The sequence below is a fragment of the Zootoca vivipara genome, chromosome 6 (genome assembly GCF_963506605.1).
Source record: "Zootoca vivipara chromosome 6, rZooViv1.1, whole genome shotgun sequence".
In the NCBI taxonomy this organism is placed as follows: domain Eukaryota; kingdom Metazoa; phylum Chordata; class Lepidosauria; order Squamata; family Lacertidae; genus Zootoca; species Zootoca vivipara.
Genome location: NC_083281.1, coordinates 76826137 through 76840015, shown reverse-complemented (window position 1 = coordinate 76840015; position 13879 = coordinate 76826137). Strand labels below are relative to the sequence as shown.

Below are 13879 nucleotides of genomic sequence, written 5' to 3'. Positions count from 1 at the left end.
GGCTCCCTGATCACTGCAGATGGTGACAGCAGTCACGAAATTAAAAGCGTGGGAATGTTCAGGGGTGTGGATGAGGAGATATTGTTTAATATATCCTATCCTAGCTTGTGTTAACAAGCTCCAAACTTAGCAGAGTTACATTTCCCTTTAATACACAGCAGAAAGGCTTGCTAAAGCCTCTAGAATAATATATATATATATTCCTGGTACTTTCCCCCTGAATCCCTCTTAAAAGAAAAGACACAGTGCTCTTTAAAAGTATGAAAAAGTTTCATACTGAGTTAACAGCATCCTGAGTTAACATCCTGAGTTAACAGCACAATCTCAGGAGGCAGGCTTGCTTAGAAAAAGTAATATATACATGTGGAGTCTAATCATATGGAGTGAGACTCCATTTTCTCCTCTCTTGGCTGGAAGCCGAGAGAGGATCTCTCACTAAGATGTGGTCAGCTTGAGTGCGTAGTCAGAAGAGAGAGAACATGGCCTCTGCCCTGTCCTTATATTTTACCTGTACAGGTAATGCCCATCTCAATTACATGCAGAAGAAGTCTGTCCCAGATCAATGGCAGGAAGTCCACTGCTGACCTGGTCAGATGGTCCCTCCATGTGGTCACTCTAGGAAATGGTGTGACTTGACTGCACCTAGTTTTACATCCCACAAAAAGACGCCTGCTTCTTGGGAGAAAAGCAATGGCAAACCTAGACGGCATCTTAAAAAGCACAGACATCACCTTGCTGACAAAGGTCCGTATAGTTAAAGCTATGGTTTTCCCAGTAGTGATGTATGGAAGTGAGAGCTGGACCATAAAGAAGGCTGATCGCCAAAGAATTGATGCTTTTAAATTATGGTGCTGGAGGAGACTCTTGAGAGTCCCATGGACTGCAAGAAGATCAAACCTATCCATTCTTCAGGAAATCAGCCCTGAGTGCTCACTGGAAGGAAAGATCCTGAAGCTGAGGCTCCAATACTTTGGCCACCTCATGAGAAGAGAAGACTCCCTGGAAAAGACCTTGATGTTGGGAAAGATTGAGGGCACAAGGAGAAGAGGACGACAGAGGATGAGATGGTTGGACAGTGTTCTTGAAGCTACCAACATGAGTTTGACCAAACTGGGGGAGGCAGTGGAAGACAGGAGTGCCTGGCGTGCTCTGGTCCATGGGGTCACAAAGAGTCGGACACGGCAATTGGGAGATCTTTGGCCCTTTAGATGTTGCTGCATTAAAACACCCTTCAGCTCCAACCTGGGATGATTGGGGCTGCAGTCCAATGCCAGGAACAGAACAGGTTCCCCATTGCCCACCTAGAGAAGGAGAACTAGGCATAGCAGCAGAGGTGTGGTTGTCTTCACCCAACCTCCCTGGGCAGGGGTGGGTCAATTGTGGTCATCCAGCCTCTCTATCCGACCCTTGGAACTCTTCCTAGGCTACATGCCAACCCCAGCCACCCTCTTCCCTGGCCCTAATTTCCACCCTCCTCAAGTGTTAATACCTCTTGCTTGTCTGGATGGGTGTGTGTGAGAATGTGTAGAACCTAGCCTACTCTACGAAAGTAAAAGTGGGCTCTGCCCACTTCCCCACCAGGCCCCACCCAGCATCAGCAGCCCACAAAAGGTTTCCCCAAAAGGAATGTGGCTGCTAAGAAGGTTCTCCATGCTTGGAGAACTTGGACTAATTAAGAGAATTGGTGCAGGATCAAGGAATAACATCAAGTCCTGATAGCCGGAACATGGGAAGTCATCCAAAAATGTTAAATTCGGAACTGTTTAATTGTATTGTGATTTGGCATGATTTGGCATTGTATTAATGTGGCCTCCATTGGATTGTTATTAATGAAAAATTAATAAAAAATATTTTATTTTTAATAAAAGAATGTTCTCCATGCTTGTCCTAGGACGAACATGGTCACGAGTGCTCCACTACTTGGAAATTTGAATCAGGAAAATCCAGACTTTCAAATTTCCAAATGTCCTTACTCATCAAGTTCAGAAGATCAGAGAGGCAGACTCTCACTCACCTCAGTGTCCCCACGGTGGCGGCTTCCTGGTAGCCACCATGTTGCTGTTTTTTTAACTAAGAGGCAACTTTCGTGGAGTGGTAGCTGTAGGTGGTCTAGGTTTGTGTTAAGGTTTTTGGACTTCTGCCAACATCCCTGACTCAGACACATCGCACATGTGAGACGCAACCTAGTTAACAACAGGACTAGGTAATCTTCCCCTCCCCATCTAGCCCTGCACCCGGTGGGGGCCACAAAGCCGCCACAAAAGGGGCCTTTTGTTCTCTCATTTGCCTGACACAATTCTCAGTTGGCTGGCAGTTCCCAACTGAGACATGTCAGTTTCATTGTAATGAATTGCCCTGAGCATAGCACAGCCCATTTCCACAAATTAGTGTTCATTTCCAAGACACCAGAACTCCACCCCATCCCCCCCCCTGCTCCCGACCTGGATCACATCATGCTGTACGTAGTTGTCCTGTGTTAGCAAAGGATGGGAAGTAAAGGGAGATGCTGAGGAGGAGAATCAGTCGGCGAACCTGATCAGTCAGGAGTTCTGAACAAAACTTAAGGAAAATGACTGAGGCACCTTTGTGGCAACAACACAATGAATGAGCTCTGACCAAAGAGCTCTTGAATGGGGTACAAGTGCAAAAACTATTCAGGGGCTGGGCTCTTGGCTGCTGTGAGGTTAAATCATCCATCACTTGGGTATTTTGTACCTGTCGCTTACCGAACGAATGAAGGAGTCGATAGGAATGTGCTCAGCTAGCCCAACCGCGTCACAAGGGCATTTTTATTACTGTTTGACGAATTTTGCAGACCCTCCAAGTGTCCCTATTTTCCAGGGACAGTCCCAGATTTACAGAAGCTGTCCCGGTTTCTGGTTTGATCCTGGAATGTCCTACTTTGTCTTAGGACACCCCTATTTTCATCATAGAAATGTTGGAGGGTATGCAGTCATGTGACACCCCCCCCAAAAAAAAACCCAAGGAGATAAGTTAATTACAACCTTTAGAAGACATCTGAAGACAGCCCTTTATAGGGAAGTTTTTTAAAAAAAAAAGTTTAATGTTTCATTGTGGTTTTATATATGTTGGAAGCTGCCCAGAGTGGCTGGAGCAGCCCAGTCAGATGGGCAGGGTATAAATAATAAAATTATTGCTATTATTATTATGGAATAGAATGTCCCTATTTCATTGGAAAAAATGTTGGAGGGTATGGTTTCATATAATGCTTTATTTTTATTGTAACAAAACCTCAAAGTGATAATAATAATTTACAATAATAATTTATTATTTATACCCCACCCATCTGGTTACAAAAAGAATAAGGCAGTAAAATTGTCAGTTAAAAACATTCAAAAATAATTAAAATTAAATTTAATTAAAATAATTAAAATTTAAAACATTCAAAAATAATTAAAATCAACAGTAGGCAAAAAACCAGATTAAAACGCTCAGCAAAATTCAATCCCAAGGTAGTCTTGCATGAACGAAAATAAATTTAGCTAGTGCCAAAAAGAGTACAGTGAAGGTTTCTGCCTGGTGTCAATAGGTAGGGAGTTCCAAAGTTGCTGCCATGGTAGAAAATCTATTTACTGCAAATGCAGAACACTGGTTACAGAGCCAGTTCCACAGATAAAAGTGGTCGAGTGGGTAAGGCAATTTCACGAGTAAAATGGTCCCAAGCTGTTAAGGGCTTTATATTATTACGACAATAGTGACACCTTGAACTCGGCCAAAGAATTTCAGCCAACAAGGCAAGAGTCCAGGCTGCAGAGTTGGAACAAGCTGTGACTATTGCTTGATCAGCAGGTAACCTCAGAATGAGCCTGAAATAGTGTTGCAGCTCAACAGCCACAGGAGAGTTGTCAAGAGAGAGGGGAAGGAGCTCACGGGACATGCCAGTTCACTGACATGGGATTCACACCAACAATGGCTTTATGGTGACTCAGCATTCATGACAGTTGCAGATGCTGAGGGTCAGTAAGTGTTTGATGTGGCATCACCATATAGAGGAGCTTCCTTGAAACGTATTCCTTCCTGCAGGGCAGTGATCACACACTGGCTAAGGCAACGGACCTCTTTCTCTTACAGCCCCTTCAGCCGTGTCCATCATGCACCAGGTGAGTCGGACGGTGGACAGCATCACTCTCTCGTGGTCACAGCCCGACCAGCCCAATGGAGTCATTCTGGATTATGAGCTGCAATACTACGAGAAGGTACCAGGGGACAGAGGGGCATGGGTTGGGGCATACTGCCAGTTCTCCTCAGGGAGAGTCATCAGGGACCAAACTGTGGCACTCTATGGCAGACCACTTGCTGTGGCAGTTTCAGTCAAGAGACCAGCCAGCTTGTGATATATTGCAATGTTGAAAACCAGATATCGCCCAACCCTTAGGCAGAGCATTTGCTTTGCATGCAAAAGGTCCCAGGTTCGGTCCTCGACAGCCTCTCCAGGTAGGACTGAGGATGTTTCCCCTGCCTGAAACCCCTAAGAGCTGCTGCCAGTCAGGGTTGACAATATTGAGCTAGATGGACCCAATAGGTCTGGTGGAGTATGAGGCAGCTGTGGAGGAGGAAGAGCTGGAGGAAGCATCCATGAACTCTGGGTCAAATACATTGGTCCAATAAGAAAGCTAATTGGCCTAGTTGGTTATAAGTGGGAAGACACACCTTCAAAGCGTCTCCCATATCTCACTTTGATGTTGCACCTGAGCACCAGACACAGAGCTGGATTTCAAATTCCAGTAAGATCTCTGCATTAGTGAATCTGCCGACAGAGTTTCTTTGAAGTGAGCCTCTCGAGTTCCTCTAGAGCTCTGGCATTAGAAGAGGCTTTGAATCGTCTCCCGCTGGGAAAACTCCCTTCTCTCTCTCTCTCTCTCCTTTTTTCTTTTTTGAAATGGAAAACTGACAATTACTGTCAATGTGTGTGTTACATTTTTCTGGAAAAGAACAACATTGGTTTTATTCTGGAGAGCCACTTCTGAACCTCATACTGGGAGCTGCGGTTGAAGGGGGGGGAGGAAACGGACCGATTCTGGGCCCTCTCCTCAAACTTCACTTGACATGCAATTGCATCGCCTTCTCCCCTCCACCCTCACTAGTGCTGAGCTGAAATCCTCTCAGCCAACCCTCCCATTCTGCTGGCCTGATATGAAATTTGCTGGGGGGAGGGGCATTTCTAACAAAATTTGGGATGTGCAAACAAGGAGGCACCTGAGGCCTCCAAGGCTCTCTGTCTGGCCCCCAGGACTCTCCCCAAACCATATCCCTCAACAGTCTTGCTTCATACCCTCCTTGAGTCTTTTTTCTGGCTGGAATGTGTCCTTGAATGTTGAGCATGCCTCTTGCTTGTCTGGATACAGGATAGAGAGCGGTGTGTATAGAAACTATCCTGTTGTACAAAGGTATATATTATATTTATTGCTTTTCTCCACTTCTGCCTCTGGCCTCACTCACCACCGTCATGTGGCCCCTACAAGGTTGCCCAGAATGGAAAGTGGTTCTCAGGCTGAGAAACACAGCTCAAGAGTGAGGGCAGAAATTAGTGCCCTTGCTCTCATCTGGCTTCATGATGATTCCATGGGATGCCATCCAAAGCCAACTGAGAGTGAGGGCAATGATTCATGCGTTTACCGTAGAGCCTTATGAGAAAATAAATGAATGAATGGTGTTCCCAGCAACGGGGAGTGTGATTGTCACTGTTTTCAGAATCTTGAAAAACAGGCAGCAAAAAAGGTAAACAGAAGGGTACAGCGTCTGCCGTTGCTGCCAACCCACTAACTTCAAGTCCTAAAAATAGCTTTTATCTGACTATCTAAATAGCTTATACATATAAAATTAAAATATAAAATTTATTCAAAAGATACAATACAGCTTGGTCCACTGCCATAGTATCCTAGAACGAGCACTCCAATCATCATTCCCTCTTCACCAGGCAACCCCAAACCTCGGCCCTCCAGATGTTTTGGACTACAATTCCCATCATCCCTGACTACTGGTCCTGTTAGCTAGGAATCATGGGATCATCTGGAGGGCCGCAGTTTGGGGATGCCTGCTCTTCACTGTCATGTTGGCTCGTCAAATACCCTCAGTAGGAACCCGACCAGCAATCTGGTTTACTAGATATTTTCCATTAATATATCCCCTCCATGGACACCTGCGATGATTATAAATACCCTGTTCTTCTTCAATGAATTCCTAAACTTCTTTGCTCTACAAAGATCATGCAGTTTTAAACCAGATTGAGTTAGGCGCTCTTCAGTTAGAATGAGTCGGGTGCAAGAATTGTTGGCAGACAGAAATGCTTATGATGGGGAGCCACAATCTCTTTCATTCCCCAGTTGCGAGGAATTGCATGTGTATCAAAGAGGGGGTGTATGTATCAGGGAAAAAAGCTAATTAAAACTCCATGATTGCATGAAGTCACAAATGTCCTTCCCGCACCCCACACTTCAATTCACAGTGGAAAGGGCTAATCCTCTGTTCCCTCCAGATGACCTATATTTTGGTTCCCTTCAGGCCAGCAGGAGCTAGGGGAGGGGGGAGAGCCCACCGTTTTGAGCCGATAAATAGGTCCTGACCTATATTGCATAAACGGGCGCCCTGGCTTTGCCTTGCTCCATCCTTGTTCCACAGCAAAGCCAGGAGAGAGCGGCAGAATCAGTGCTGGTGCAGTGTGTCGGGAGGGGGGGGTGTCTCTTCTGAGCCACCACCTCCTTCACCAGATCTTTGTCCCCATGTAAATATTAGGGGGAGACTTTCAGGAGGGTGGAGTGGAAGTTGAAGGACTTTCAGGTGAGGGGATGTTCGGATAGATGGATGGATGGGTGGGTGGGTGGATGGATAGACGGATAGATGAGAGATAGATGAGAGATAGGTGTGTGTGTGTGTGTGTGTGTGTGTGTGTGTGTGTGAGAGAGAGAGAGAGAGAGAGAGAGAGAGAGAGAGAGAGAGAGAGAGAGAGAGAGATGATAGATACCGGTAGGTAGGTAGAGAGAGATAGAGATAGAGATAGAGATAGAGATGATATAGATAGATAGATAGATAGATAGATAGATAGATAGATAGATAGATGATAGATAGATAGATAGATAGATAGATAGATATAGATAGAGATAGATGATAGATAGATAGATAGATAGAGATAGATGGTAGATGGATGGATGATAGATAGATATAGATATGAGAGAGAGAGAGAGAGAGAGAGAGAGAGAGAGAGCACTTTTTTCCTGGGGGTACGCAGGGGTATGCATAGCCCTGAACATTTTGTGAATCTTCGTACTTTTGTCCATTTACTGTATTTATTTTTCCTGATTTGAACTATAAAATGGTGATTTTCTTGAGTCAAAATGAGAGCACCCCTAAACATGTTTTTTAGAAAGAGAGCATTGGATAGGTAGGTAGGTAGGTAGGTAGATATGATAGGGGTAGATATGATAGATACCGTAGAAGTGACAGGGCAACCCAACTAGATGGATGGGATATTATTATTATTATTATTATTATTATTATATAAATAGATAATTTGCATATTGTTACGAGCTTTAATACATGCAAAACCACAGACAATATTGCACCAGTTATATAAATGGCACAGAATAACTATGTGTATGATTACAGTATCATAAATATATATTAAAAAATTATCCTTAGTATAGTTCAGCCAATGGGCATAAATATTTGTATACAATTTTTTGTAATCTTAAAAAAAAAGTACTATGGTGCGGAATAAATGCATATAAAACAGTGACTTAATTATATAAAATGACATAGAAGCACTGCGAGTATGGTAAATATAATACAGTAAAGTAAAACACAGCTGCAAACCCAAGTTCGAAAGGCTGACCTAGAAGAGGCCTAGGGTGATATATCTTGGGGGCGGGGGGGTGCCCAGAAGGTTTCGTTTTATCAGCTGGCTTCTGTTTGCCTGGCAGGATCTGAGCGAGTTCAACGCCACGGCAGTTAAGAGCGCCACCAACACTGTGACAGTGCAGAACCTCAAAGCTGGCACCATTTACGTCTTCCAGGTGCGGGCACGCACTGTGGCAGGCTATGGGCGTTACAGCGGCAAGATGTACTTCCAGACCATGACCGAAGGTGAGATATGGTGCAGAAGACTCCCTGCACCAGTTAGGGAATCTTAAGCTCAGTTCTACGTGTTTCTATATCAGTTTCAGAGCATGTATCTACACATATATACTGTACATATATATCCTCTGCTGCCTTGCAAGATACAGTAACTTCGGGAGAAGAAAAGGCTATGGAGTAAACCCTACACAAATCCGGAGTAGAGTCCCTAAGACGGTTGGATGGCCACCTTGTACGCCTCCTTCCAGCAACTCCACCAGCCTAGCTGGTGCCAAACGTATTGCTCTGCTTTCCTTTGGACCACATCAGTGAGGCCGGGGGGGGGTGTCTTGGTATCTGGGCATCCCAGGACCTCCCCACGGACTGCCCAGGCTTGCGCCAGGGGGATGTTACTTCAGTGCTGCTAACACAGCGATTTGACTTCACCCCCGGAGGGGCACTCCATTGTCTCTCAAGACAGTTGGATGCCAACAACAAATATATTTTAAAATACCTCTTGAAAATTCATCAATACTTAAATGGTTCCAAAGAGGTGGTTTGAGTAGCCACGATTTCACATATAAGTGTGATCCCCAGAACGTAAACCCCTGCATAAGATGTGAGTTACCTGTACACATTTTTGGGCCACCAATATATGCATTTTATGATACGTGATCTGACATGCATTACTTTGCACTGCAAAATTCGGAAAAGTCCACATTTCAAAGGATGGCTTCTCTTCACCTATTGTTTCAGGATGTGCAAATTAGAGAGGTTCTATTTTCAAATGCACAGTGACTCAGCTCTCCCTCTCAGTGCCAACCTTGGTTGGGACTGGGTCCCCTTCATCCAACCGAGGAATAAACTCCGCCTTGTTCTTCTTTCTTGTTCCTCACAGCTGAGTACCAAACCAGCATCCAGGAGAAGCTGCCGCTCATCATTGGCTCCTCGGCTGCAGGACTCGTCTTCCTCATTGCACTGGTGGTCATCGTCCTTGTTTGCAACAGGTAGGGAGCTTTTGCTACTGGAAGAGGCAGGTGGGGATCCTGGGGGTGGGGAGGGAAGCTGGGAGCGATCCAGCAGGCATCATAAGAGATGTTGCACTGCTCCTGTTTCGCAGCTCTTGCATCAAACAATGCACAGCGGAGAAACCAGTGCTACAGAGGAAAGTGGTGCCGGTCTGAAAGGAACCACGTCTATGCTAGCTCAGGGGTAAAGCATTCTGCTTTGCATGCAGAAGAAGGTCCCAGTTTTGAATCTCAGCATCTCCAGCCAGGACCCTGGAGAGCCTCTGTTGGTCAGAGCAGGCGGTACTGGGCCAGACCGACAGAGGCAGTTTATTACATTCCTAAAAAGAAGCAGCGGTAGAAGATGCTCTGAGATGGTTGGCTCTTGCTGGTCCAAGGGTGGGTGGGAAAACCTTGTGGGAGAGAGGTGGCTGGTGCAAATGGGTTGCCCTGTGAATGCTTTACACAGGCACCGCTCTGGCCCCAGAGACAGTGCAGATTGTATGTGCAGCCTCTGTGGAAATTGAATGGCTGCCCCATATGCACCCCAGTGCAGATGCAGCCTCCCGGGATAGGGAGGAAGGGACTTGAAAGGGGGGGAAGGGGTGGGCTCCAGGCTGGGAGGGGTGCGGGAAAGATGCTCTGTGCCTCTGGGCTGAGAGCTGAAGCCCAGACTTGCCCCCCTGCTCTGCTAGTCCATCTGCCTCCCGCTCAGCCCGGTGCTCTCCTTCCAGAAGACGAGGATTTGAGCGTGCAGACTCCGAGTACACCGACAAGCTGCAGCATTATACCAGCGGCCACAGTATGTACAGTATGTATGGGGTGAGGGGTGGGGTGGGGAGGTTGTTTCCTGGTCTGCCTCACTGCCTTTGGACCTCTGCCCCCCATCGTTTGATGGCACCCTACCCTCTGGACAAACTTAGTTCTTTAGAGCCACCTCCTTCAACCTGGGCTCCCCAGATGTCGTCAGACTACAAGGCCCACCATCCTTGAACTTTGGCTATGCTGGCTGTGTGTGATGGGCCTTGTAGTCTAGCAACATCTAGGAGAACCAAGGCTGAAGAGTTCCTTCATAGCAGATTCCAAATAATGCTCCACCCTCTAGGCCAGGCATCCCCAAACTTCAGCCCTCCAGATGTTTTGGACTACAATTCCCATCTTCCCCGGCCACTGGTCTTGTTAGCTAGGGATCATGGGAGTTGTAGGCCTAAACATCTGGTTTGGGGATGCCTGCTCTAGCCCCACACCTTGCTGTTCTTTGCACACGAAAAGTCCCCAGCTGTCAGTCAGGTCTCCATAAGAGCCAGGCTTCTGGTGGTAGAGCAGAGGATATAGATATAGGGTGGAGTGGAGGATGGAGCTGGGCACCAGAAATGGAGGTGTGTCTCCAAACAGTCTGGGGACAGAAAACACAGATGGGAGAGGGCTACAGAGAGGCCCACTTACCACTGACTTGCTTGATCCCAGAAGCTTGCCCAGAAGTGACCGTTGCTCTTGGGCTGGAGAAGGCTCCCCACCTCTGGCTGAAATCATTGTCCTCACGCCATAAATGATTTCCTAACCCAGGGCATTGCATGGCAGTGCAGTCCAGGATGGGGGTGAGGTGGGGTGGGGTGAATTCTATTATTATTATTATTATTATTATTATTATTATTATTATTATTATTACTGTATTTTATTTTTCTGTTGGAAGCCACCCAGAGTGGCTGGGGAAACCCAGCCAGATTGGCGGGGTATAAATAATAAATTATTATTATTATTATTATTATTATTATTATTATTATTACAAAGCACTAAGCAAATTGTTCCATCAATGTAAGGATTTTTTAATTGGGCAATGGAATGATCTCTGCTTCCCCTCCCCATGAAGGCTCCTGAAATCTCAGCAGATTTGGGGACAGCATCATGCATGCAGAGGGGAGGGGAACAGAACGTAGCTACCCAGGGAATGGCCTTTGCTGATCAGCTGACAATGCTCACGGTGGCTGGTACCACCTCTGAAGTAGAGCGCACAGTCGGCCAGACCTGCAGTTGAAAGGGCATTAGACAGACATATCTTAATTTTCAAAGGCATCTGAAAGGCAGCCCTGTTTAGGGAAGCTTTTAATATTTAATGCTGTATTGTTTTAATATTCGATTGGGGGCTGCCCAGAGTGACTGGGGAGACTCAACCAGATGGGCAGGGTATAAATAATATATTATTATTATTATTATTATTATTATTATTATTATTATTAGTGGTGCAAGGATCAAGTGTTGGGCCCTGGTCACTTGGAGCCCTAGTCTGAGGCATCGCTCCCTCCTCCCCAGACCCAGCAGCATCGCTAGCCTTCTGACTGCCTGGGGCGGCAAACCAGAAAACACCCCGCCGGGGGTGGGGCGCCCGTCGCGCGCATGCATCGCACATCATGATGCATGCACCACGACACACGCGTCACGACGTACATGTCACGCTATGGAGCGGGTTGCCGGGGCGGTGCTCCAGCGCCCAGATCCTCGGATCTGGGTGCTGGAGCACCGCCGCCGGCAACCCGCTCCGTAGTGCGGCGTGTGCTTCTTCCTACTCAGGTGGAGCGGCGAGGGGCGTCTCTCGCCCGGATCCAGGCGCTGGAGCACCGCCACCAGCAACCCGCTCCGTAGCGCGTAGTGTGCTTCTTCCTACTCAGGCGGAGTGACGAGGGGCATCAGTAGCCGCCGCTGACGCTGCTCTCTGGTCCGCCCCTTGCCTCCGCCCCACCAGGAAGACGCGAGGGGCGAGGCCAGAAACATTGGGGCCTCCACGATGGCAGTCACGCCGCCACCACAGTAGCGAGGGCCGCCGTGCTGCCCCCCACAGCTGTGCTGCCCCCCCACAGAGTGGAGTCCGGGGCGTCCCGCCCCCTATTGCGGTGCCCCTGCCTAGACCTCACTATTCCTGAGAGTAAAAAGCAACATCTGCTAGACCGGCCCTACAGTCTCTCTCTTTCTTTTTTACACACAGGCACTGTATAAATGAGAAAACTGGATACTAGCTTCAGGTAGTTAGAGCCCCTACTCCACATGCAATCGCCAAGTACCCCACCCTAAATAAGGAGGGAAATGGAACAGCCAAATAGCAAAGCAAGTATAAAAACAGTTTCTTTTTAAAATAAATTTTTAAAACTGTTTTATATGACTAACAGACTATTTCAACAATTCGACAACAACAAAGGGGAATTTTTTTTAGCATGATCAGGTATATGGTAAGGAGATGAAAGATAAAAAGAAAACCGGGCCAAAAAAAAAAAAAAAGGCAGTACAGCAGTAATAATCCAAGATAAGACATAAACAGCAGATCAAAAACTCACAAAATCAAAAACAGTGCAAGATGAAATCCTATTTCAATAAGATTTGCCGTGTGTGTGACTGTCATTAAATAAGCTGCAAAAAGCCACAAAATCCATCAGGTCTGTTTCTCATCTGGGAACCCGGAGTTGTGGGTCAATTTCTTTGATGGCCCTGTAAAGAAGGCTCTTTGAAACCAGTTGGTAATGCAGTATGTAGAAAGGTCCTTCCTGCCTTGAGCCACGACTGAACAAGCAGCTGTTAGCAAACAAGTTATTAGTATATCTTGCTTTGTTAAATTGAAGTAAATCTCCCATAAATATTGGAAGTAAGCACAGCCAGATAGATCTTTGGTGTGGTGATGGTGCCGAGTTCAAAAGCCACTGGATCCCGATATGTATTGACATAAACACAATCCCAGCACATAACGGTAGCAAGAACTTCCCATGTCGCAACCCTGCCAGCAAAACCAGGACCACCCTTTTAGAATAAGAGCAGTTTCTACCCTGTGCTTGTTTCCTGACGCTGCAATGATCCCACCACAATACATGCCATATCAGTTGATCCACCAGAGGCACACAGCTGAGTTGCGCATAAGCATTTCCCCGTGCAGGCTGACCGCAGGCTCATGCAGACACTTCCAGGTATCGCTGCACATTTGCAATAAAGGCAGTGTGCTGTGGTGGTCAGAATGGGAAGGGAGAGAACTGGTTGGCAAACGGGGAGAATTGGTTCATCTTGCTGCTTTGGCCTCATTTTCACTATACATTTATAGTGCCGTAGTTAAACCACGTTAAACACTCATGGCTTCCCCCAAAGAATCCTGGGAAGGGTAGTTTGTTAAGGGTGCTGGAAGGGTGCCAAAGGTTGTGCCAAAGTGGGAGAAACAGAACTGTTGGCCTGAGCTCTTTGGTGCTGGGCCGGGTTATTTAAGTGTGCTGAATGAAAAAAAAAAACCACTCACACACACACACAGAAAGAGAGAGAGAGAGGGAGAGGGGGAGAGGGAGAGGGAGAGGGAGAGGGAGAGGGAGGGATACAGATACACATCTCTATCCTTTTTTCACCCCTGAGCAGTGACTCCCGGCATGAAGATCTACATCGACCCTTTCACCTACGAAGACCCCAATGAGGCTGTCAGGGAGTTTGCAAAGGAGATTGACATCTCGTGTGTCAAAATCGAGCAGGTGATTGGTGCAGGTAAGTCCCCGCCCTTTGGTGCCTGTGCTGCAACCCAAACTGCCACGGGAGAGTGTGTCAATGGGAGGGTGTGGCAGAGTGCACACTCAGCTGGGGCCATGCCAAAACCCCGCATTTTTGAACTTCCGTCTTGAAAATCGAGAGTGGGACAGGGGCCATTTCAAGTGGAGGTGATGGATGAATGGTGGCAGAGGTGGGGTTCTCTCTCTTTCCCTAGATGGTAGTGGAGCCCTCTTCAGCAGCAGCCACTGACCCCGCCCCCCCCTACCCCACCCATTCAGAATATCTCAGATATAGAA

The 13879-nt window shown here is 46.9% G+C and overlaps 1 protein-coding gene across 1 annotated transcript in view; it reads left to right on the top strand.

Moving 5' to 3' along the window:
- Positions 1-13879, top strand: part of EPHB2 (EPH receptor B2) — a 79996-nt gene that overhangs the window by 53614 nt on the left and 12503 nt on the right. Inside the window, exons 5-9 of the mRNA XM_035119893.2 lie at positions 4093-4217; positions 7938-8100; positions 8969-9077; positions 9812-9879; positions 13458-13580. Of these exons, the coding sequence (XP_034975784.2) occupies positions 4093-4217; positions 7938-8100; positions 8969-9077; positions 9812-9879; positions 13458-13580 (588 nt within the window). The remainder of the gene's footprint in view (positions 1-4092; positions 4218-7937; positions 8101-8968; positions 9078-9811; positions 9880-13457; positions 13581-13879) is intronic.